We start from the raw sequence: 26,046 nt of genomic DNA on the forward strand, positions 1-26,046 counted from the left end.
AAAAGTTCAATATTTGGTATTTGGGGTCTACAGACTTTGTTTAAAGGCAGTTATATGTGGTGTATATAAATATGTCTGTGTTTTTATATAGTAAGAGGGTAGGTTTTTACACAGGTATACAACAGACGATTAAAGGTTGGAATATAACTGGCCAGTTTCACAGACAGATTCAGCCTTGTTTTAGATTAAATTCAGTTCTGAATGCAGATTCTCCGTACAACAGTCAGTTTAGTCCAGGAGAGTACCCTTAATCTGTTCCCATGAAACCAGCCCTATATCATAAGAATAAAATATTTGCCACCGAATAGAAAACCTTGCTCAGTTTTTGAAAAGCACATACATTCTTATATTTGTGTTAATTCATCAGTAATACTATTCTTACTGAGCTGGTCAATAACAATGAGAGAGTGGGGCTTCAGGAAATCTCCCCTGCACTTTCTCCACCTGTTTTTGAAGTTTGAGATTCAGAAAGCATCACTAATCAATCATTACTATTCAACCACTACCACTAATCTGTGCTAAAATAAAAGGACAAGGCTTATGTAGATTTTACAGTTTTACAGATTTAGCCTAACCTTTTTGGAGGTTATATTGAAGTCACATTACACAGTGCTGTGAAGGCATATAGTCACATGCAATGTCCTGCAGACAGACACACTTAACAATACAACAAGAAAAATCTAAAAGCTTACTCTCTTTACATAATTGACCTAATTTAAAAGTTGTAATCTGCCATGCTGTAATTATGGGAAGTGAGATGTATTGAGTATTTAAAACATTCTTGTTATTAAATTTGCCATGACCTACCTCCACCCTTGGGCTTGTCTGGAAAACCTTGTAGTGTACAATTGTGGTAACCAAACAGAAAGAAACAAGACAGGAGAACATTATTCTCAAACATAAAACATCTGTGACTTAGGGCCTTTCTGAAATTATGTATGAGCACAAGCACACAGTGACATACCAAAATAACATACTGTAACTTTACCTAAACATTACGTTACATTGTGTTACCTTATGTTACATTATTACAAACATTTGTTTTTTATGTCACCGTTTGCAATACCCTGTCACGTCATCTCTGTGGCAGAATGTGTTTATTGCACATTAATCAAAAATGTGTCACACTGCAGACATTTTGTTTTCAGTTCCTGCAAATATATTGAATGGCAGTCTTGAGTGTGAGCTGGTTTCTCACTCCCCCTGCTGAGGAAAGCTGATCACTTTTTACTTTTTCTTATTTTCTTTGCACAGACTTGTGGGGGAAAAGGCTCATGCACTGTTAGTCTTCCCAAGCTAAAATGGTTGGCACTTAAGTTGTGAGTAGGTCTTCTTTTTTCAATGTGTCTTCATTTTTCTCTTTCAAGCTTCAGGTGACCTTTGGAGGTTAGGACTGCAGTTCCTTGTAAACTGATGTTGGTCCTTGCAGTGTTCCTTGTATATGATATGCATTTTCAGTCATTTAAAAGCCATTTCAATTTTAGAAAATCAAATGTTTGGACATCCCATCGTGTCAAAGACGCTAGTCCAGTATTGAGATCATTTCCTTTTGGGCCGTGTGGTCTTGCGTTGTTCTGCAATGTATAATGCAACTACAGGCATGGTGACAAATGAACATAAAATTAATGAAGATAGTTATCGTTATTTTGCTCATTCTAATGGTCAAATATCGTGAGGGATAATGCTCTTTTTGTAATGCATTTATATTTACAGGTATTTTTTGTTTCGTTTATGTTTTGTTTTTGTGGCAGAGGGGTGGTTTACGGAGCACCATGCTTACCCTGCCCGGGGGCCATTTCTGATTTCTGCTTTTTCCACATGATGGCGCCGCTGAGACTGTGCAGATTTAACAGGCTCTCAAAGGCTGGAAGAAAATATGTTTTCTCTTATTTTGTTTCACAGTTTCACAGGTCATAGACTGACATGTTTAAGAGTTAAAAAGAGGCTTAAGTTATATTTAACTTCTCTCACATTACAACATGCATTTTTAAACTGTGATCACTTTACTTGTAAGTCCTGTAGCATTACCAAAATGTATGCGTAATGATTCTTGTACTGTCAGTATTTCTCTTTAAAGACTTAACCAGCCTAATTGGGTTACTGATGCTGCAGGTTATACTCAACATTAGCATTCAACAAGAAACACATTTCATCTTATTGTCTCAGCTCAATGTACCAATCAGAAGTTGTGAAGTCACAATAACCTTTTGTGGTTCCTTTCCACATAAAGTTGTGTAATCTTTCCCCCTTAAGGCTAATTTACACTTTTGTGAGAAAGTGTCTTGTGACATGCCAAATATGATGCAAAGCCGACACTTTTGAGCGATGGGTGTTCTGTACCTGCAGAAAGGTCGCAGACACCTGTCAGAAGTGTTGAACAGCAGTGATTGGTCTTCTTAGATAAAAGGTTGCCATGGCTAGTTTAATAATTTACGAAAAGGCTACTTGTTTTATGAGTGAAGGTGTTTTCTTTACATAATGAGCGAGTAAAATGGAGGTTTTTTCTGTCAGCAGATACTTCGTCCCAAGACACTCTGTTGCCGAAGCATGAATTATAGTTATAATAGTTATAGTTATAAAACTAGTATTTATTGCTTATTATCCAATAAAATAATAAAATAATAATAATAATAATAATAATAATAATAATAATAATAATAATAATATTGATTTGCCATTTGATTTGATACTCAACTGACACCGAGGTGGATAATGTGCAATACTAATTTAGTTTTCCTATAAGTTTGCTTGTTTCTTATGCTCTATGTCTGCCTTATGAGTCCAGGTGTGAAACTGAAAGAGCTTGGAGGTGCTCTTTTTAAGCCACACTCTCACAGCTCATCTCCAGGTGTGACCCAAAAAAGAAAGTTAAATGTAAGTTATTTTTTATTCATTCCATGATCCAAAGTAGAATGTTTTGAAACCTTGTGAGCTATTTGCCTGGTATACAAAAGGACATGGAGCAGGTTGGGGTGTTCTCTTTTATTTCCTATCTTGGTACTGTATGTTTAGGCACCTGATGGCATCCTGATGGCATCCCTGCTTCCCAGGTTCTTTGAACAGCAGTTAGTTTTGAAATGTTCTGGGTGACATGCAGGATTGACTGGTGCATTTCACCAGCAGGAGTGCAGGAGCTGACTATCTGACAAGGTTATTTGTGCTGCTTCGCTGTGAAAATATTCAGTGTAGGAAAAAAAACTGAATTTGTCGGCACAGCCATTTTTTTATTTTATTAGGATGTTGGAAGATGAAAAATGGATGATAAAGTATTATTATTATTATTATTATTATTATTTCTTTTTTTTAAATTTTGTTTTATTATTATCATTATTATTCTTTTTTTATAATACATTTAAAACTGGAATCTGAAACCCATGGCCTCGGCCTACATGTATGCAAAGTGTGTTAAAATGAATTTGCAACACATGTACAATTTATTCCAATAGAGATGTAGAAATTAGTGTGGGAGATGTCTGAAAAGTTAGCAACATGGTGGAAAGTTGTGGCAACATTCACACTTTTGATATGATAATTAGGAGAGTGCCCTTAGTCTTAACACCTCCCACTTGCAAGATGTTGGTCAGTTTGAAATGTTCAAATTATTTACTTAAATGTTGCCAAAAGGAACTTTTGTGTGTGTGTGTGTGTGTGTGTGTGTGTGTGTGGGTGTGTGTAAATGTTACATTTACAATCTCATGCAACTGAAATATTGCGAGAAATATGATCTTTTTAATACCAATGTCTGTTTGTCTGTACACAGTGCCCTCTAAAATATTTGACTCTTTAGCCCATAAAGATATATTAGGATTTTGATGTAATATGCAGTACATGCAGGGTAACTCTAAACGGATAGTTAATATTTTTATGAGTTTCTGGGGGTTCAGGGATCCTGTGCAGGCTGTGCTAGTCCATCAGGTCCCTGCTTCTGATAGGTCACATGCCCCATAAAAATATGGACATGCAACATGTGCACTAAGCTTCACCAACAGAGTAACCAGAAATGGCTTATTCCTCTTATATATTCATATTCATATTCTATATTTGTTAAAACTTTACAATAAGGTTCCATGAATTGGCATGAACTAATGTAGTTCTTAACTACTACTGAGAAGTTAATATTTACAGCTCTGTTAATGTATTTGTACATTACACGATTAATTAATGTTAGCAAATACATTAGTTACTGCAAATTCATATTGGAATGAAAAAGTCAATTAATGTATTTGTTAATGACAAATTATATTTAATTTCATGCTTAATGTATTTGCCCATCATGAATTCATTTTAACAACTACGCTAGTACTGATTCATGAACCTTATTGTAAAGTCTGACCATATATTTATGCCTTTATACGTGTGCACTGCCAAACTGAATCACTTTGAGCCTGGCAGTTATATTGCAGTAATTCCCAGCACTTTTAAGGTACATTACCTATTTTAGTAAATATCAACTATAGCTGTGTGAAATGGATTTTATGTATATGATATTAGCTGTGTGCAAGTCAGTCTGTATAAATAGCAATAAGTAAACGTTTGAAATGTATCTTCCTATTTTCAACCGGTTGACTGTTCTCCTAGTAGTTTGTCACATGACGATAACCCATTGACATATATATATATATATATATATATATATATGTCGATGAGGATAACCATTCATCCCCTCATACCTGGCACGTGTCATTATCCACCATGTTACTGCTTTAAAAATCACACAATCATTTCACACACATGAAATGATTATCTGCAGCTAAATAACATGGTAAAATAGTGTTGAAAGCTACTGGCTGTGATAACTGGGTTCAAGCCCGATCAGTGACTTTCATTACGGTACGATTTTTTACGGGCAGGTGAAATGTGCAGGCAGAATTCATTGCACCGTACTGCTTGAGAAAGGAGCTTGTCAGCTCCTCGAGGTGTTGAGTAGGTGAGAGGAAGCAGAGACTTCTTCCCTGCTCTGCTGGAAATCTTCATATCTTTCCCCATTCATTTCACCCCAGATTGATCAACAGATTTTTTTCTGTTTATGGGTACTGGGTAGCGTAACACTACAGTTACATTACTTTACATTATATTCATTTGGCAGATTCTTCTATTGAAAGCAATGTACTATATCTGTGTCACATTGAGTTATATATTTGTTTATATGTTGTAGAAATCATCTGTAGAATTTCTATATGTGTATTTAGTGACTTCTACTATGCTGCAAGAGTTGAAATAATAAAATGTAAATACACAGCCTGAACCCACCTGCCTTACTAACATGCAGGCAAATAATAATTCAATATTTACCACCTTTTCTACGAATTTTAACCGCTGTAAAATTGTCAAGAGCTTTAAAATGTCAGGGAATTTTTCATACAGCTACAAATCGTTTGTATACTCCCTCACTCACTGACATCTGTACCATTGGTCTTGTGATCGGAATTAAGTAGCAAATAAAGTAAATTATAGGGCTGCACAATATAAGGAAATTGATACGTGATGATGATATGATATTACTGATATTATTGATATTATGATATTACTTGCAATAAATAAACGGATATTGAAGTGTGCACAGTTCTAATGTATTTCTGCTTTAGGTGCACTGCTAACATAGACCCCAGACAATAAATAGCCTGTGTCCACTGAATAAAAAAATGTAGCCATTATTTCTAACATGCTTCCATTGAACAGGTTGCACATGAACAGCCTATCAATTTAACAGAAAATCAATTTAAATCAATAGCTACTATTCATTACAGTTTCACACAGTTTTTTGCAATTTGTTCATCTCACAAAACTTGATGACGATAAATATACGATATATCGTGCAGCCTGAGTAAATTACAGAGAGAGTGGGTTAGTCTTACCTGTCTGGTCTCAAGGAGTTCCTCCACTCAGCGACTGCTGGTCCTACTGAGGCTGATATTTTAGTGCTGCCTCCTGCGTGATAAAACGTTTTCGGAGCATGTACTTCTGAATAGTTACTGTTGGGTGGGTTTACTATGGGAAAATGAGAGCAGGGTGTTAATAGCTCTCATGGAACTAAATTCTTGTGCTTATTTTAATACACCATTACCCTCCTCTTCTGATGGAAGAATCATATACATCATGTACTATTTTAAATCCCTGATCTTATTCACTGCTGGGAATATGAAAAATATGTTCTATTCCTAACCATTAAAATCAACTGTTTATTGAAGTCATTTTCTTCTACTGATAATGGGGTTGTAACTAATGATGTAGCAGGTCTGGTTCATCAGTGCTTACCCGTAGATACAGTAGAGACCTACAGGGTCACTGGTATGTGCCTTTATTCATTTCCCCTGGCCATGTGTGTGCTGGCACCCTGCAACTTAGTTTTTGTGGGGGAAATAATTCTAATTGCAGCATACATAGAATGTCTGTACTGTATATGAAAAATTGATTGCTCTCTGTATCTTGAATAAAAAAGTTGCTTTGCATTAGCACATTCTGCTTACACACAATCACCATCTTTTACGTAGTCTATGAGGGACAGCAACAGTCCTGCTATCTGACATCAAAATCGGTCAAAAAAACCTGCCAAAAAAGTGAAAAGATGCCATGATTGATTATACTGGGTAAATGATAAGGCAAATGTTTCTTTCTAGCTAGTACTGTAATTCAGGGTGATGGTGAACATTTAAAAAATGCAATTATCCTTTGTTGTTGTCTGGAACTGTGCTGGTAAATTAGATCCAAAGGGACACTCATAGGGATAGCTATTACAGAAGTCTCCTGCAAGCAAACCCGGTTTATGCATTCACGGTAAAGGCTACCTCCCTAAACTCTGCTGGAATCTAGAGTGTAATGAGCTGAATCAGATGGCAGAAAATTTAAATGAGAAAACGAAAGAATCAGGCAGGGTGCTTGGTGTTAAGAGATAGTCCAGTGTTGCATATTTGCAATTTGTAGTTGTTTTTGCCTTTTAGATGCTGAATATGATGTTATATCCCAGTCGGGATAATATACTCTTAAAAAAAATGTTTTGCTCAAATGTGTGACATTAAAAATATTAAATTTAATTAAAATCCCCTCCTGCTAACAGGTTTTTTTTATTTGTCAATCGATAGTGTATATCCAGATCATAAAGGCTCTTGGATTCAGAAACCTAAACTTTCAAATGTGAGCCATCCTAAGAAGGGAATATTTGACAATGCCTGCATTTCTCATTAAATGAGTATACAATAACTGAAAAAATGTAAAACACATATTTAACAAAAATCTGAAATCCTACAGTATGTTCACTGAAAGAGGTTGTACTGTGGTGTGCAGATTCACTTCTGTGGTAAATAACTACAGGTTATAAATCATAAGGATCTATTGCCATCTAGACACATGATGTCCTTCCTGTCATGAGTGCTTCAACAAATCAAGTTGAACGATAGTCAAAATAGTAGATTGTAAAGATTGTAAGATACAACTCACCTTTGGATGTCTGAATCTGTATTTGAATTAAAGTATGTGAGCCAATTCCAGTGCTTTACTATGTGAGAAATCTTTCCCTCTTCACTCTTTCAGTGATGGGTATAATATCTGTACTCTCAGAAATGCCACCAGTGCATATTTTTAATGGAGGCGTGTTTGGTGGATAAAGTTCAGCAGGTCACAGCAAACCTAACTTTGGCCTTATGAACATGATGTCTGTGTCTTGGCTGGTGTATACCTCCAGTGGTTTGCATTACACGGTGACAGCGGTTATGTTGGCTTGACGTGTCCGGACAGCTTGTACACAACTGCTGGGCTGCACTTCAGCTGTTCTGGGTTGAGGTGCATCAGCACGATGACCAGCATCTGAGAAGCCGATGAACTGGAAGTCTTTTTTCAGCCATAGGGTTAAATAAAATACAGTTGAACAGACTGCCCGAAGAAGAAGAACTGGGAGAGGGTTTCCGCTCTGAAGAGCAAAACGTGGGTTTCCTTTCAATGGATGAAATTCTGGGAATGTCCTAAACCTATTTTTAGCCCCCAAACTTATTGCAGAGATAATACACCACTAACAGGTTTTATCTGTGCAAAACCCTGTGGAGGCAGGGTCTTCAACAGGCAGTCAACTGGAGTGCCTGTACTATAGCACTGCAGTACAGGGGGTAATGGGCCCTTTACCTGGGGAACAACTTTTAGCACCCAAGAAGATTTTGTTAGACAATGGCTTCACACAATTGGGAAAAATGTCTATGCCACACTAGAGAGAGGAGATAAAACCAGGTTTCCACCTGAGACTACGAACTGACAACCGACTCATCCATTCTCTAAACCTCATAAGGTGTGAAAACAATTGGGAAAAATGTCTATGCCACACTAGAGAGAGGAGATAAAACCAGGTTTCCACCTGAGACTACGAACTGACAACCGACTCATCCATTCTCTAAACCTCATAAGGTGTGAAAACCGAGGCAAAAAAAGAGGCAGATGGTTGTCAAGGTGTATGACGGCTCCAATCCGTCCCCTCCGCCTTGAACAACACTGTCACTGACAGGAGCAAGCTTCAGTCACAAACCAAACCCACTGTGTCATTGAGCATCATCTCGAAGTGATTACCCATAATCATCTCATCTTCATCACCACATCCATCCAAGAGGTTTGAGAACAATGGAGGTAGAATCAGTGATGTTAACACACATAGCGACAGACTATAATAATGTGAATATCATAATTATTTAACTTTTTCTTTTGTTGTATGAATCTAGGTTTATTTTTTTTTAAATGAAGATAGTTCAACATAGTTCTTAATGACATTGGCTGTATCTTTGGGTTTGTTGTTCTGCTGCAGAATAAATTTGGTCAGATGCCTCCCTGATGGTTTTGCTTGATAGATAAGTATTTCTCCACCATTAATTATCCCCAACTCCATTTGCATAAATGTAGCCCCAAACTCCCCAAGGAACCTCCACCATGCTTCACTGTTGCCTGCAGACACTTATTCTTGTACCACTCTCAAGCCCTTCGGCGAACAATATGCCTTCTGCTACAGCCAAATATTTTACAGTTTGACTCATCAGTCCAGAGAACCTGCTGCCATTGTTCTGCACCCCAGTTCCAGTTTTTTCGCGCATAGTTGAATCGCTCGGCCTTGTTTTCACATTGGAGGTATGGCTTTTTGGCCACATTTCTTCAATGAAGACCACTTCTGACCAGACCTCTGGGTCCCACTGGTTTCTACCAATTCTGAGCTGATGGCACTGCTGGACATCTACCGATTGCGAAGGGAAGTAAGCATGATGTGTCTTTCATCTGCTGCACTAAGTTTCCTTGGCCGACCACTGCGTCTACGGTCCTCAACATTGCTTTGCATTGTTTCTTTGTGCTTCTTCAACAGAGCTTGGGCAGCACATCTGGAAACCTCTGTCTGCCTTGAAATATCTGCCTGGGAAAGACCTGATGCAGTATAACTACATTGTGCCTTGTTGCTGTGCTCAGTCTTGCCATGGTGTATGACTTCTGACATTAAATTGTCTTCAGCAACGTCACCTTGGAAGCAGGGGGTGAGGCTGTTCCTCACCCAATAATAACCCTCCGACACAGCTGTTTCTGTTTCAGTTAATGATTGTGTTTCAACCTACATATTAAATTGATGATCATTGGCTCCTGTTTGGTGGAATTGGTTAATCACACACCTGCCTATATGCCTACAAAATCCCTGACTTTGTGCAAGTGTACCTAGAAGAATTGATGCTGGTTTGAAGGCAAAGGGTGGTCACACCAAATATTGATTTGATTTAGATTTTTCTTCTGTTCATTCACTTTGCATTTTGTTAATTGATAATAAATATCTATTAACATTTCTATTTTTGAAAGCATTCTTACTTTACAGCATTTTTTCACACCTGCCACAGCACTGTACATTGATGAAATGTTAATGTCATGCTTAATTAATGTATGTGTACATCATGAATTCATCTTAACAACTACATTAGTTAGTGCTAATTAACTTAACCTTATAGTAAAGTGTGACCAAAGAATGTAACCTGTGTCCCTTTGGATAGAAGCGTCCACTGATGTCATGACGACCAAAGAAGTTCATCAAGTGATTCCGGTTTTAAATCTTGGTGAATACCATGTGGAAGGTATCATCATGATTTGGCATTTTAGAGAGTGTGTGTGCAAGCATTTTGCATATATTGTGTTATATAACATGGTATCATTGGCGATGCTATGTTCAACATTAGATATCCTCTTCTTGTATGCACAGCATGTGGATGCGTCTGTGACCTGTACTGCATATCAGTCCATGGATGTGGGTTGTGCAGGGCCAGTACATCAGACCTTATCCAAGGGGCACATTATTTTATTAAACCCTCTGCAGTATGCAGACTCATGCATAATCTTCCCTGCAATACATTGTGGGCCCAGCAGCCGTGCAGATAAAACCTTCCGGGTCCCAGTCATGTACTTTAGCCACTAGGCTTACATTTGCAATTAAACCACAGTCATAATGATAATAATCATGATTCTCCCAGGTATTCTTCAACATGTTGGCCATCTTGCTGCTTAATCTGCAAAAAGAAAAGGAATAAAACAATTGCTTATTGTAACACATTGAGTTATGTTTGACGTACATTCTCCGGCTCCAGCAAATGCGTGTGCATACATAATTCTGTCTGCAGGTGAACTGAAAAATTAGACCTTCTCAATGATGCTTCTCAATTTTTACCAGAGCCACATTAGTTATAATTCTGAAGGTTGGGTTCAGTACCTTGCACGGTGAGTTTTGTGGTGCATTCTGCCTTGCCGAAGGAGTTGACCGCCACCACCTTGTACTCGCCGGAGTCCTTGGCCGAGACCCGGAGGATGTAGAGGGAGCAGACCCCGTAGGCGTTGGTCATGTAGTAGTCGTTGTTGGACTCCAGGCTGGTGTTGTTGAGGTACCAGGTGACATGGGGGGTGGGAGAGCCGCTCACCGCACAGGTCATGTAGCACTGATAGCCGTTGGGGTGGTTGTGCACCTTCAGCGGGACCAGGACCGATGGGGGCCTCTCCAGGGTGAGGGCTGTGGCTGTGCTTGCTGTTGCCCTGGACGCTGGATAAAATGGCCAAATGGGAACAGAGTTGAACGCTTTGTCAGGTGTGTGGTCACTATGATTAGAATGTTCTTAACTGAACTTGCTAATGCTGATGTAACAGTCACTGGTAATTGAAAGCAATGGAGTGCTAGAACACTGACTTAAAATGTTGAAGAGAAAATCCAAAAAACAAAAAGAGTTGAAAGCCATTAACAACAAGACCACTGCATGTACTACTGATATTGACATATCTATAAAGTTGAATTATAAAGACATCCTTAACAAGGAGTGTGTCACGTTTCATGTTTGTCACGTCATTATTCATGTTTAGTTATTGTCTTAGTTACGTTATTGTCATGTCACATATTATGTTAGTCTTGTTTCACCATGTTGTTATGCTTCATTTCTTGTTACCATTTATTTCTTAGTCTTTCCATTTCACGTTATATAGTTTATTCATGTCACGATTTATGTTTGTTTCATGTTATGTTCCGTTCATTGTTTAGCATACACTTTTTCTTGTCTTTCTGCAAACCTTGCGTTCCTGCTTTTTCTCTCTCTCCCTTTCTTCCCTCACACTTCCCTAATTGTTTCAATTTCCCTTGTCTACTTACTAATCTACTAACGCTAGATCAGGATTGGGTAATACTAACATTCTAACCATGTGTTCATGTTACCTTACGTTTCTTGTGCATGTCATTTACTAATTTACTAACGCTAGGGCAGGATAGGTTTATTACTAACAATGACTAATTATCTTGTTAACTTGTCAATCCTGCACACCTGATTTCCATTCTCATGCTGCTCTCAAGCTAATTGTCTACACCTGTCTACACCTGCATATAAAGCTCAGTTTCATGTCATGTCTTTGCAAAATTGTTGCCTGCTGTTTGTCAGTGCACCGCTTTAGCGGTTTTTGTCAAGCCATTGTCTACCCGTTACGATCCAAGCCTGTTTATTGACAAAAGATTTTTGACTTCTGTTTTGTTGACCATTGCCTGCCTGTACCACGACTTTGCCAGCTGTCTTTGTGCTTTTACCCCGTGGAGCAGACTTCGGTCTTGACTCTTGCGCTGTCATGGACCCTGAGCCTGCCTACCGCCCGCCTGTACTTCTGCCCCGCTGACAGCTTTCCTGGCTACCGGACTTTTTGCATGGTGTACCGATTACCAGACTGCTTTCTCCCTCGGTACTGTACTTTGGTTTTGGCTGGATTTTACGTGTATGAACATTGCTTGTTTTTTGACTACGCTTACTGGACATTCCCTTAATAAAGCCCTGACGGGCTTTATTACACCCCTGTTTCTGAGTCGTGCATTTTGGGTCCAACCCCCCAGGCACCCGTCTCAGAGTGGGCACTACGATGATATTATAGTAAAACAGGTCTCAGTATATTTGAAGAACAAACTAGAAAAAACCTTTGTTCATTAATCATGTTGACCTTGATGAACACAAAATCATAAGGTTTACTCTTTTAAAATGGCAAATGGACACACGTTTGAGGCAGTTCATTCCCCAGGTGGGAGACTCAGAGGGGTCAGAAAGGCCGATGTCGTTCTTGGCGAACACGCGGAAGTGGTACTCTCTCCCGGACATGATGTTGAGAGCGGTGTAGCTGGTGGCGAAGAGGCGGTCGGCCACGGTTTTCCAGACGCGCGTGTTTGAGTCGTGCTGCGCCACCACGTAGTACAGCCTGTCATCCTCCGTCTGGTCAGGAGAGGCCTCCCATGAGATGATCACTTTCCCGTGGATGATCTGCTCCAGTTCTATAGGGCCTGGTGGCTTGGGTTCGTCTGGAACCGGATCACAAACACGGTTAGGGATCCTGCTTCAGACACTCGCAGAAATAAAGGTACAAATGCTTCTCGCTGTGGTGGTACCCTATTGGTCAGTGCTCCTCACTCCTGGTCCTGGAGAGCTGCAGGGTGTGCTGGCATTTGTTGTTACTCAGCACTTAATTGATCAATTAAAGGAGTTAATTACACCGTTAACTCACCTCACTAACCTGGTTTCTTGGGTCTGAATTGGTTGCTGATATTAAGGTGAAAACAAAAACCAGCATGCCCTGCTGCTCTCCAGACCAGGAGTGAGGAGCACTGCTACAGGTGCATAAAATGTAACCCCTAGCCAGCAATATACTGTACCTTTTTCGCTTACTCATTTGTACCCAAAAGAACACTACTGCACTTTGAGGGAACATTTGGAAAATTTGATCCTTGAAGAACAAAAATGTACCTCTACCCTCTTCCAGTGGCACAATGGCTTTATTGGGTTGATAACTTTGGCGGAAAGTAAATAAAAATTGATCTGAGTTCTCTGACAGTAGAACTTCTATGGTCATTCAAGTAGAGGTTCTGGAACCTTTTATTTTTATTAGAATGACTTCTCTGAACTCACCTGTGACTCTGACCTCAACATCGAAGCTTGCCTGCCCGACCGAGTTCTTGGCTCTGATGGTGTATATCCCGGAATCGGTGCGATTTGAAGCAGGGATCACGAGCTGGGATGACGTGTCTGTGTTGATCATACTGATCCAGGAGGGCAGCGGGTCGCCGTCCTTCAGCCAGGAGATATCTGGCAAAGGAGATGCCTGTAAATAAAGACACGGCAAGGCTATTATAATCAGTCATTATTTTAGTCAATGCTATTATTATGCATACATGCTTTTAAAAATCCATTTATAAAGCTGGATAGTTATATAGTGAAGCAATTTAGTACCTTCATGAAAGGTTCAACATCTGTGTCTTAACCGGAAATTGAACATACAACCTATAGCCCTCTAACCATTATTCTACAATCACTGTTTTGTCATCCAACAAGGCTTTGAGCATGATCTCCTTTGACCCAGCTTTGGTAGAAGCATTGCTCATGTTGTGTTTTTGATAGAGCATTAATTTACGGAGCAGGATTTCTGTGTGCCCTGAGATGGATTGCGTGTATTCCTGCCTCTTGTCCAGTGCATGCTGGGATGTACTCCAGCCCCCTCCATCAATCCCTTGATGCTGCGTCTGCATAAGCATTGCATGTGTGTGTACTGTCGTTTGTCATGCTTAAATATTCAAAGCAGTGAACTGGGAGAGAGCTTCTGTCCTGCTCACCTCATAGTTGATTTTAATTCTTACAGAATTTCCTGCTCGCATCACCAAGAAGTCTTCTGGATCTTTGAATCGTGGTTTCACTGGAAAACGACAGCCAGATTATTTACGTTGGTCTAGATTCAGAGAAAACCTGAAATCTATTTTTATGCCTATTGGATGATGGCATGACATCATTTTTGAACATTTTGCTTCTAGTGTGATGCACTGTAACTGCAATGATGCCGGCATGCACAATGACATGTTGAATAACCTCCCAAGAATAGCAGGATGAGTGACACCAGTATAATTCAAACAGTGGTCAGACTTTGGCCATATGCACCCTGTATGCAAACTAGTGGCCCCTGATTGTGATGTAGTTCTGTACGTACTGTCAGGATTCTTTGCGCAGACCAGTTCTGAGGGGCCACTGGGGTCCCCTATCCCTGAAATGTTGATGGCCGATACACGGAACTGATACACCGTTCCTTCTGTGACGTCTTTCACCGCATACTTCTCCTCTGAAGGGTGAAATTAAAGGGATAGAAATATTGTTAATTTCATGGATTAAAGCATAGTCATAGTCAGTCAGAAATTAAATGTTGTGAGTGATGGATGAGAACAGTCAATGTCTCTTTGAAAAAAGGTTGGGCATTGTCACCCATTAAATATAAACTTGGATGGAATGAATGAAAGACCTTCAATAGGCTCAGTCACAGAGTTCACAGAAATCCACTGAGTGGTGTCCTTCTTGCGTTTCTCCAGGGTGTAGCCCAAAATTTTTGTTTCCCTGGTTTCCGTAGGGGCGGTCCATGACAGGTTGATGCAGTTCTTGAAAGCACTGACCACTTTAGGTGGATCAGGTGCACCAGGGAATACTGAGGGCATCAGAAGAAGAAAGCTTTGAGATGGTAGCTGACAGAATAAAATGTTTGTATTTCATCCACTGACTCTACAATAACAATCTACATTTTGTTGAAGACTAAGGAGGAGTGGATCAAACAATGGCTTCAGTAAATCAAACCAACATTCATACCAGACTTATTTACATGTGCAATTTCAAAAAGATATTTCTGAAGCATGTAAATAATGAAGACTTAAAGCAGTGCACAACAATAGCAATAACCGATTTCCCAAAAAGTGTTTTTTTCATACTCTATGAAGGCAGAAAACTTGTATTTTATTGATTGTATTGCTCATCTAATTGTGGTCCCCTGAATATTTGGATCTTGTGTTGTATATGATGGAATGCTTTGCAGATGTGGAAATATTGATATCAACTGGGTTATTTTGTAAGCCTTTTTTCCAAAAACTGCATTAATTATACTACAATAATTCTCCAGTCGAAGTGTCTGACACCATCTATCTGTATGCACACAGCTTTGGAAGTTCAGTTTGTTCACTTTGAAGTCACAGAAACCTTTCATCTTTGTTCTAAAGGATGTACTGTACCTATTTCCAGAGTTTGACTGAGATCACTGATATGTGAAAGTTCTGTTCTAAGCTGGAACTTATATATCAGGGGCCTCATTTATAAAACTGTGCTTAGGATTCACGTCAAAAGGTTGCGTAAGCATGAAACCTAGGACGTGCGTACGCAAAACAATAGTCTGATTTATAAAACAGTGCATACGCACGTCCCACGCCAATTTTCCTTTATAAATCACAATCAACTCTAAATGTGGCACAGCTTTGCCGGCTTCATGTCCCGCCCACAGTTGCCTATAAATAGGCAGTGAAACGCCCCTAATGAATATGCATTTCACGAAGACGACAATGGCAAACGCTGAAAAGAAGGCCAAGAAAAGGGATTTCAGCCATTTGATTACCTCTGAAAAGCTACAGGTGTGGGAATTATCCTGTAAATGACAAACAGTTCTGCACAACGAATGTGATGATGACGATGATAATAATAATAATAATACACGTCATTTGTCTAGCACCATTGAAAACACAGTTACAAAATTAAGAGATAAAACGAATAAAAATTTATAACAATAAACACATTATAAAACGTAATATATGAATATGATAACAATATATGAAACTATGCTCGTATCTGCCCGACTGACGCATTGTAAACGGCATCAGTGCAGCGCAATTTGTCCGACTGTTCACCATATTATTTATGAGAATACATTTAATAACATGAAGTATTGTTTAACAATTCGTCTACATATTTGAGGGATTATTTTACAACAACATCTCCGTTTATATTTATCATCCTAAATCATATTTTTTGGGCACTCCAGGGAGCATCAATCAAACAGCTGTTTGTTTATTCGTTGTAAGAGAGGCTTTTATCCGTTTTTGCAAATTAACTCTTCGTATATGATACGTGAGAGGTAATATTTCATTACATTACATTACATTACATTACATTACATTGCCTGGCATTTAGCAGACGCTCTTATCCAGAGCGACGTACAACAAAGTGCAAATTAAACACAAGAACAAGTGCAAATAGGACCTGAGAGGACAGTATAGTTCCGAGTCCTAGTGTAAACATGCAGAAAATCAGAACCCTTTAAGACTACAATCAACAACAATCCATTTCGATTTATTTTACACAGTGGTGTCTGTTGTATATCATTTTCGACTTCTCTCGTCGCCAAATGTTGTGTTGCACTTAGGAAGGGAGAGAACCCGTATAGCGAGATTCAACAACACAACACTTTAATAAGTATAACAGGGACGAAGCACGTCCTTACAGCAGCCATACCCAGCCACAACTCCCGGCAAATCTTTATACCTTTTTAAATCCTGTTTCACTTCCCGTTTTCCTGGTCTTACGTCACGAGCATTAAAGGCACAGTTTCTCATTTCCCCAGTTAATGTGTGTACGCATGGGTCAGAGTTTCCGTGGAGGACCGCACATTTTCCGGTCAAGTTCGTTTTTTATAAATGCCAAAGTTTCTTAAAAAGTGGCGTACGCATTCTTTTGTGCCTACGCAACGTTTATAAATGAGGCCCCAGGTCTTGTTACAGTTGGTGACGAATCTATCCTCAGACTCAGGGGCATGTGAAGGGAACAGGGCAGTATAGTTGAGCCAAAATAGGAAACCAACACTCACAAATATACGTTTTATTATATAGGCAGCATGCAAAATAAGTACGGATATTTTGGCTATGCTGCCTTCATTTTTTAGCATATGCTTACCTGTGTTCTGTTGTTTCAATGACCTTTGGCAAGCAATTATTGTATGTTGCTTTTTTAACTGCTAAATAAATTAGATGTAATGTATATTTCTGAACTGTGCACAAAATAATGTTTTTGGAGTTGTGAGCAGAGCCATGTTTTTGATTACAAAAATACACTGTAGGTTTTCTATTTCTCCCGTCCCTGCCGGCCTACCCCCACCCCCCACCCCACCCACCCTACCACCTTCTGGGAGAAGAAATATAGTAAGGATATACAGTAATTTACTTCAGAGACCTGAAATCACCATCAAGACTTAACACAAGCCGCTACTGAATTCAGCCCCATCCCCCACCCCACCCACCCTACCACCTTCTGGGATAAGAAATATAGTAAGGATATACAGTCATTTATTTCAGAGACCTGAAATCACAATCAAGACTTAACACAAGCAGCTGCTGAATGCCAAGCTATTTTTTTCTGCTCCATCAATCACTCGGATTAGTGAGTGCATGTACATTATTAGGAGTACAGGTAAGCTCACCTAAGGTGCCTGCCATCAGGTACTCTGTCTCCAGTGGCTCGCTAGCGCCCTCTGCGTTCAGGGCGCTGATTCGGTAGCGGTACCTCCTCCCGTGGGATACGTTCCTGTCCCGGAAGAGGAGGGGGTCGGCCGGGACCTCCCCCAGCTTCTTCCAGATGCTGTCCCCAATCTGCTGCCGCTCAAAGAGGTAGCTGCTCACTGGGGACCCTCCGTCGTCCTTGGGTGGTCCCCACTTGATCTCTATCTGCGTGGAGGATGTGCTGACCACCTCCACCGGGCCTTGTGGAGGACCAGGCCTGTCTACAAATTAAAATAGGGAGAATTACACTCCTCCTTACTGCTATGTGTGTCGCACACTCTGCACAGGAATGCTGTGGATTGTTGCCCTGATTTGGACTTCCTACTTTTCCAGCTAGTTTATGACTAACTGTAACCCAATTAAATTCTCCTTTATACCTTCCTGGCCTGCGGAGGATGGGCTCCCCCTCTATAGGCTTCCTCAGAGTTTTCTTCCCATTCTAGATTTTTATGTATAAAATTGGACACAGATCTACAGTACATAATTGTTTTGAATTAAAAAATACTTTTCTGAGCTTGTTGAGTGTATTGGAACCTATGGAATACTCTCAAAAAGTCAAACCCCACCTGGTTTTCTTGGTTAACTCGATTGAAAGGTATTTGAATCCAAAACGGTTACCTGCTATACCCAGGTCTGATTGGACAGCAGAGGTCGTAACCCTGCTTACCGAGGACACTGAGAGTAGTTTTGGCCTCGACGGAGCCAAACTGGTTGCTGAGCTTGATGCGGATTTCTCCGGAGTCGGAGCGCAGACACTCCCTGAAGAGCAGCCGGCTGTGAGTGGAGTCCTTCACCAGCTTCACGCTCCCTCCGTCCCTCAGCTCCCGCTCGTCTTTCCACCACTGGGCCTCCAGCGCGTCCTGGCTGGAGAACGCCAGTTTGAAGGCCGCAGTCTGACCCACTCGCACGACCATGGGTTTGGAGAACTTGTGCAGGTCGTCCAAGTCAAACTCCGGTGGGCCTATAGGATCATGTTGTGCAGAGAACACTGATTTAAATTCCACCTAAAAAAGCATTTCCCTCTACTCACTAAAAAAACTGTGATGCTAAAGTACATGTAAGTGCGCTGTATTTACAAAGTGCTTTTATCCAAAATGCTTTAGGATGAATGCCTCTCATTCACCCAGTCACACACTTATGTTCCTGAGTTCTGTCTTTTCGTTTAATATTTTTATTCTTGTAATTTATTATTTTTCATATTCATGTCTGGTGTTCTGTTTACATTCATTTAGTCTTTGCACTCGTCTTTCCCTGTGATGTCTGAGTCTGAATGTTTACGAGCCCGAGTCACTCCCCTGTCTGTGTGCTCCACTATTTGGGTGTTTACGGTAGTTCCGGGGTTCAACCTTCCTTCCAATCTTGCATTCCTTACTTCCTGCTCTCTCTCCATTTCATGTTTGTAGATTATTACATTACATGGCATTTAGCAGACGCTCTTATCCAGAGCGACGTAGAATGAAGTGCAAATCAAACACAAGTATGAGTGCTAAGAGGACCTGAGAGGATAGTACAGTTCCGAGTCCTAGTGTAAACATACAGATAATCAGAACTCTTGAAGAGTACAATCAACTTCCAAAGTAGCATACCACAGTTGGCAGCTAGAATACCCTGAATACAACAATACAACAGCCAATAAAAAACAACAATATCTATGCAAGTAACAATATCTATACAATCTATACATAAGTGCCATTACAGTCTAAGGCTAATCATGGTGGTGAGTTAGGGAGGGAAAGGTGTAGCCTGAAGAGATGAGTCTTCAGTCTGCGCTTGAAGTAAGTCAGAGACTCTGCCGTTCTGACATCCACCGGGAGGTCATTCCACCACCGTGGGACCAGGTCAGACAGCAGTTGTGAGTGTGAAGTGCCGGTGTGGCGAGGGGGAGGCGCCAGACGGCACGAATAGATAGCACTAATGTACTAATCCCAACTAACATAGAATTTGTACAGTACTAATTATACTAACACACAAATATGTTTGTCAAACTAACCAACTAACATCCACTAGTTTTGGGTATTTGTGATTTAAATCACGTAACTAACTTACTAACACATCTCCAGTTTCAATTCTGTTCTGTTACTCCGCCTCCCTATTCAATCACTGATTACTTGCTTAGTTTTAGCAATTTAGTCTCTCCTTATCACTACATCTCCTGATTCTGTGCAATTGTCGACTCTCTAGTCCGGAGCCGTTTGTATTACATGTGTGTCTTTGTGAATTCAGTCCGCGTTTTCGTTTCCCCCCGGTATTGTGTCATTACCGCTTCATGTGTCTCACCTGATGTTTATTTGTTAGACCGCCCTCACTCCCATGCCCCGCCTAGGTTGTCTCATTCCCCTGTATATTTATACCTGCCCTTTTCAGTTGCACCTTGCTAGTTCGTCTTGTCCTGTTTTTTGAGTCCCGAGCCCTTGAATTCCTTCCCCCCAGTTCTAGCTCTCTTGTTCCCAAGCCCTTGCCCTTGTGGCATTCCATCTTTTACATTACATTACATTACATTATTGGCATTTGGCAGACGCTCTTATCCAGAGCGACGTACAACAAAGTGCATACCCATAACCAGGGATAAGTTCCTAGAGGGAAGTACAATTTCAACTGTTCCGCTGATTTTTGTATCTGGATTCCTGTTTATGACCCCTGTCTGCTTTTTGGACTCTTCTTTTGGATCAGCCTTTGTACTTTTGCCTGTGTGGATTGACCCCCTGGTTTTTGATCTTGGCCAGTTTTTGATTACGCTATGTCTGCCCCTTCATCTGCCATATACCTGCCATTTTTCTACACCCCTTTGTCTGCTCCTGCTCCTCTGTCTTCCCCGCTGTGACACACACACACACACCCACGGTGAAACGCTGCCATGCAGGACACAAGTCTGCTCATTGGGAGCAATTTGGGGTTACCACCGTCAATTGTAGGTGTCTTGCTCAGGGACACTTTGACACTCCCAGGGCAGGGGTTCGAGCTGGTAACTCTCTGACTGCCAGACGAAGGGTTTTACCACCTGAGCTACATGTAATCTAGTCCGCATACTCTAGTACTGAGGTAAGCAACTCTGGTCCTGGAATGCCTGTGCCATTTCTGTTTTTTGTTCCATCTGGGCTTGATCACAAGAGTTTGATGGATAATTAAAAGTCTGAGGTTGAATACTGAATATTGAATGGTGAAACGCTGAGTGGCTCCAGCACATGGTCTCCTGCCTTCATTAAACTTGATTAATAAAATGGAATCCAGTCATGCATGTTACAGTAATGACATATTTCCTCACCTCCAACAGCGACTTTAGCTTCAGTCTTGCATCCCTCTGCTTCAAACTCATAGTGGCCCGCATCATCGTCCTGGCAGCCATGAATCCTCAGTGTGTGATCAGTCCCGTTTTTAGAGATGGATATTTTATCTGAGGTAGAGAGCTGAGGCAGGAGAAAGTGATGGAGAAAGCGTTGACTTCACAGAAGCATTTTTTCATGGAGGGGCATCGTTGAAAAATTCCGAAAAATAGACAAGCTTTGGTTATACACTCAGTGAGCACTATATTAGGTATTTATTAGATTTCTGCTGCTGGAGCCTATGCACTTGGAGATTTGATGTGTTGTGTTTTCAGAGATGATCTTCTGCATAACACTGTTGTAATGTGTGGTTATTTGCATTACTATCACCTTATTGTCAGCTTTCACCAGTCTGGCCCTTCTCCTCTGTCCTCTCCCATTAACAAGGTGTTTCTGCCCTCCTGCTGCATTTTGTCATGGAGGGACAAATTCTGAAAAATAGCTAGCTTTGGTCTATATTTGTATCTTTTTTTAGGCATAGACTCTGAGCTCAGAGCATCCTATAGGTTCTGGAAGGGGAAATATTTATTCTATCATGAAAGTGCGTTCAGTCATGAGAAATAATTTTGTTGTGTTTGTTGTAGAAATCACAACATGCCCGTCATAAGTGTTGCAAAGCCATGATTATTTGACTGAAACAAAGACTAAAGCTTGCCGTGGCAAGGATACTACTTTACTAGGTTACTTGTTTTTAAGAATGAATACATTTTGTGTACATAACTGGCTAGCAAAATGGACAAGTTTGAGAAGAAGCTGGTTCCTATAGTAACAAAGTGAAACGTCATCACATACAGTACTCAAGCCACTCTGTTGCCAAAGCACAAATTCCTCTTAAGTGTTCTGATATAATCTGCTACCACATTTTGGGGTCCACCCATACACTAGAATGGCACCATAATAAGGGGGTGATCCACCCAACAATGCAAAACCTTTTAGTATTCAAAAGTCACAATTATTTCCCTGAGAGATCGCTGAAACTTAATGCTTTTTTGAAACATAATAATAAACAAGAAATCTTCTTTTTTTTATCTGAAATGTTTTATGGTGAATTGTCAAGAAAAGTATGTTTTGTTTTTGTCTGGCTAACTGTGTGAGCACTATGGCTTGCTATCAAAGTATACTTATCTCAGTATTGGCTATTACTCCTGATTTATACCATTGATGTTTCTGAAGTAAAAGCTGTGAACATGGATAAAATGTAACTGTGGAACGAAACCCATACTTTGAGGAAGAGGAACATAAAAGAATGATGTGGCGATCTACCCAGCAATGACCCATAAAGCAACATAACTGAATTAGCTGGATACGTTTGCTGAGTAAAACCAGGAACAGCTCTTTTTACTTCACTCCATGTTCAAGATTTGGGAGGTTTCCAGGTTTTTCTCAGTGCCATTATCCAGTGAACTCAGTAATCCTGCTTTGTGATACAGATCTCTGGTTGCCATGTTGCGATATCGTGCTAATGCCCTCACCTTCACCCCATCTTTGAACCAGGCTCCATCGCAGTCTTTACTGAGCTTACAGGTCAGCTCTGCTGGCTGTCCCCGAACAGCTCGGATATCCGATAACCCACTGGTGAAATGAAGCTTACTTTCTGAAATACAAAATAACACAGTTATTACATATCCATTAGCATGTTTTGACAAGCATTAGTCCTATCCAAGTAATTACCTGATAAATTATCTAGTTAATGCCATTCATAGTTGTCTTTTTGTACAAATGGAATTTCCTGAACTGAATGTTAATTATTTCACTGCACTTATCTGTGACATAAATGTGTTTTTACTATCAAAGTGCATGATAAAACACACACAGTAAACAGTGGGCCATAAAAATAAATTTAAAAGCAGATTAAAATTCCCATCAATTTGTGCTCACTGTGAAATGTAATAATTTGTGGATTGCCAGCCATTAGTTGCAGCAATCAGTCTTTCCCAATCATTTTTAATTTGTTGAGTAGACACATCTTGTAAAATCTTCACGTCTTTCTGTTGTGTATTGAATACAGTTCAATATAGTTCCTCTCAGCCTTCTGTTGGACATATAATCAAACCAATAACAAAACTGCCACAATTAGCTTTAAACAACATACAAACTACAGCAAAGTAAGAGTACAGCAGAGCAAATTCACTCCTGTGATTTACAACTGGTTTTAATAACAAAGGTGAATATTTCCTATTTGTAAAAATAAAGCACGACATGTACATTACAATTTACACGATGGAGATAATGTATAATATGCGTACAGTGACACCCAGACAAAGCCAAGCCTACAGATCCTGACACTTGACATCCCTGAATTAATTTGAACATTAACTTATTATGATAGCAAAAATTACATTTTCTGATTCAAGGTTAGCCTTGGGGGGAGATTTGGATAATATTATAATTTTTTTGGGATAGGGGTTATTGTAGTTGACACACAAACTGAAAAACTCTTGTTCCACAGTAGCTTTTATGTCCTCAATAATACCTTTTGACTGTCTTGAGGTTGTTAATTCTTTAAATGGAGGAGCTTAGCTGACACTCCCCACAAAATCACACACTTGCCTTATTTGTGAGATTCTTCCCACTTCCAAAGTCATTGTTTTGCAAATGACTTTGATGATGAGTACGGCCACCATTTTCCCACAGCAGTTCTCTCACCTGCAGTTCAGTCCTCCCACAGCAAGGGGTAGTAGAGCCTTATTTAATCACATATTTAAGAGAATTATCACGAAACACCTCCCCCAGTGTTCCACATTGTTATGATATTGACTGGAATGCAAGTTTGGGAACCCTGTGGGTCATTTTGTTAGGAAAAAATGGTGACCACAATAATGCTATTAAAGGGTTTGTTTACTTTCTTGAGTTTTTGGATATGAATTCTGTCCTAGTGTATCTTTTTGTATTCATTGCAAAACCTTGTTGGGCCAATCAAAAACGTTAATTAAAACTTAAGTAATAATAATGGAAAAACTATCAAGAAAGATCTCTTTTAGTCCATCCATGCAGCTGCCAGTTCAGCCCTTGCAAACTCTTACCAGTGACCGTGTCTGTGTCAATGTTAGAGATGGGGGAAGATTTGGATTTGGAGTCAAGGGAATGCTATGTTTTGAAGATAAGGGCAATTGTAGTACACTCGCAAACCAAAAAATCTTGTTCCACAGTAACACATGCTGCACAATAACTGTAGGATGGGCACCTGCCACAGTTACTTTTTGACTGTCTTGAGGTTGTTAATTTTTTTGTTTTATTTTTTAGACGTCAGGGGGCTTAGAGGATATTCCCCACAAAATCACACACTTGGCTTATTTGTGAGATTCTTCCCACGTCCAAAGTCATTGTTTTGCAAATGACTTTGATGATGAGTACGGCCACCATTTTCCCACAGCAGTTCTCTCACCTGCAGTTCAGTCCTCCCACAGCAAGGGGTACTAGAGCCTTATTTAATCACATATTTTAGAGAATTATCACTAAACACCTCCCCCAGTGTCCCACATTGTTATCATATTGACTGGAATGCAAGTTTGGAAACCCTGCGGGTCACTTTGTTAGGAAAAAATGGTGACCACAATAATGCTATTAAAGGGTTTGTTTACTTTCTTGAGTTTTTGGATATAAATTCAGTTTTAGTGTATGTTTTTGATTCATTGCATGCAAAAGCTTTTTGACTCAATCAAAAACGTTCATTTAAACTGAAAAATAATAATAAACAAGTCTATCAAGAAAGATCTCTTAGTCCATCCATGCAGCTGCCAGTTCAGCACTTGCAAACTCTTACCAGTGACCGCGTCTGGGTCCATCTTGTCTTCTACCTTTCTGCTTACTGCTCGATCCTTATCTGATCAGTAATTATCAAAGCCACTGTGAATTTCTGTCATTATCACAACTCTGCATGATGCTTTTTTGATAATTATTGCTGAAGAAATGTTCCATTGTTACTGTTGTTGTTTTAACTCTTTAGTATCATCAGACATGAATGAAACAAGCAGATGTCTGGTAAAGTTGATGAATGTTACATTACATGTAATAACATGTTAATGTAGCAACGGATGAGTTTTTTAACCAATCATAAGGCGAATAACACTGTAAAAGGGCATTTTTGAAATGCCCCAGGATTTTTTATCTTTTGAGAACAGCATGATCATTAATGATAGCTTCCTATTTTTGGTTAGAAATTATTCTACTAGGTCAGTACAAAGAAGTGATTTGAGTTATTAATGGGCTTAGTTCTGACACTACGTAGTTCTTCATATCCATGGCCAAAGCCATTTTTTCTTATCATTCATTCATTCATTATCCTAACCCGCTTATCCTGAACAGGGTCGCAGTGGGGCTGGAGCCTATCCCAGCATACATTGGGCGAAAGGCAGGAATACACCCTAGACAGGTCGCCAATCCATCACAGGGCACACACACCATTCACTCACACACTCATACCTATGGGCAATTTAGACTCTCCAATCAGCCTAACCTGCATGTCTTTGGACTGTGGGAAGAAACCGGAGTACCCGGAGGAAACCCACGCAGACACGGGGAGAACATGCAAACTTCGCACAGAGAGGCCCCGGCCGACGGGGATTCAAACCCAGGACCTCCTTGCTGTGAGGCAGCAGTGCTACCCACCGCACCATCCGTGCCGCCTTATTTTTTTTAATGATAGCAAAAATTACAATTTGTTTTGTTGAAGTTGAAGTCTGAGTCAAGGTTAGAGGTGGGGGAAGATTTGGATTTGGTGTCAAGGGAATGCTATGTTTTGGGGATAGGGGCTATTGTAGTACACTCACAAACCAAAAAATCGTGTTCCACAGTAACACATGCTGCACAATAACTGTAGGATGGGCACCTGCCACAGTTACTTTTTGACTGTCTTGAGGTTGTTAATTTTTTTCTTTTACT

General features: G+C 40.0%; 1 protein-coding gene across 1 annotated transcript in view; it reads right to left on the reverse strand.

Annotated features, from left to right (window-relative positions):
- Nucleotides 1-7,704: 7,704 nt before the first annotated feature.
- Nucleotides 7,705-26,046, reverse strand: part of igfn1.4 (immunoglobulin like and fibronectin type III domain containing 1, tandem duplicate 4) — a 36,188-nt gene continuing 17,846 nt past the window's right edge. Inside the window, exons 13-24 of the mRNA XM_061218707.1 lie at nucleotides 22,638-22,759; nucleotides 21,108-21,249; nucleotides 18,513-18,806; nucleotides 17,767-18,066; nucleotides 14,782-14,961; nucleotides 14,476-14,604; nucleotides 14,108-14,187; nucleotides 13,407-13,599; nucleotides 12,515-12,802; nucleotides 10,703-11,026; nucleotides 8,507-8,562; nucleotides 7,705-7,800 (exon numbers count right to left, since the gene is read on the reverse strand). Of these exons, the coding sequence (XP_061074691.1) occupies nucleotides 7,705-7,800; nucleotides 8,507-8,562; nucleotides 10,703-11,026; nucleotides 12,515-12,802; nucleotides 13,407-13,599; nucleotides 14,108-14,187; nucleotides 14,476-14,604; nucleotides 14,782-14,961; nucleotides 17,767-18,066; nucleotides 18,513-18,806; nucleotides 21,108-21,249; nucleotides 22,638-22,759 (2,204 nt within the window). The remainder of the gene's footprint in view (nucleotides 7,801-8,506; nucleotides 8,563-10,702; nucleotides 11,027-12,514; nucleotides 12,803-13,406; nucleotides 13,600-14,107; nucleotides 14,188-14,475; nucleotides 14,605-14,781; nucleotides 14,962-17,766; nucleotides 18,067-18,512; nucleotides 18,807-21,107; nucleotides 21,250-22,637; nucleotides 22,760-26,046) is intronic.

The sequence above is a fragment of the Conger conger genome, chromosome 14 (genome assembly GCF_963514075.1).
Source record: "Conger conger chromosome 14, fConCon1.1, whole genome shotgun sequence".
Classification (NCBI taxonomy): domain Eukaryota; kingdom Metazoa; phylum Chordata; class Actinopteri; order Anguilliformes; family Congridae; genus Conger; species Conger conger.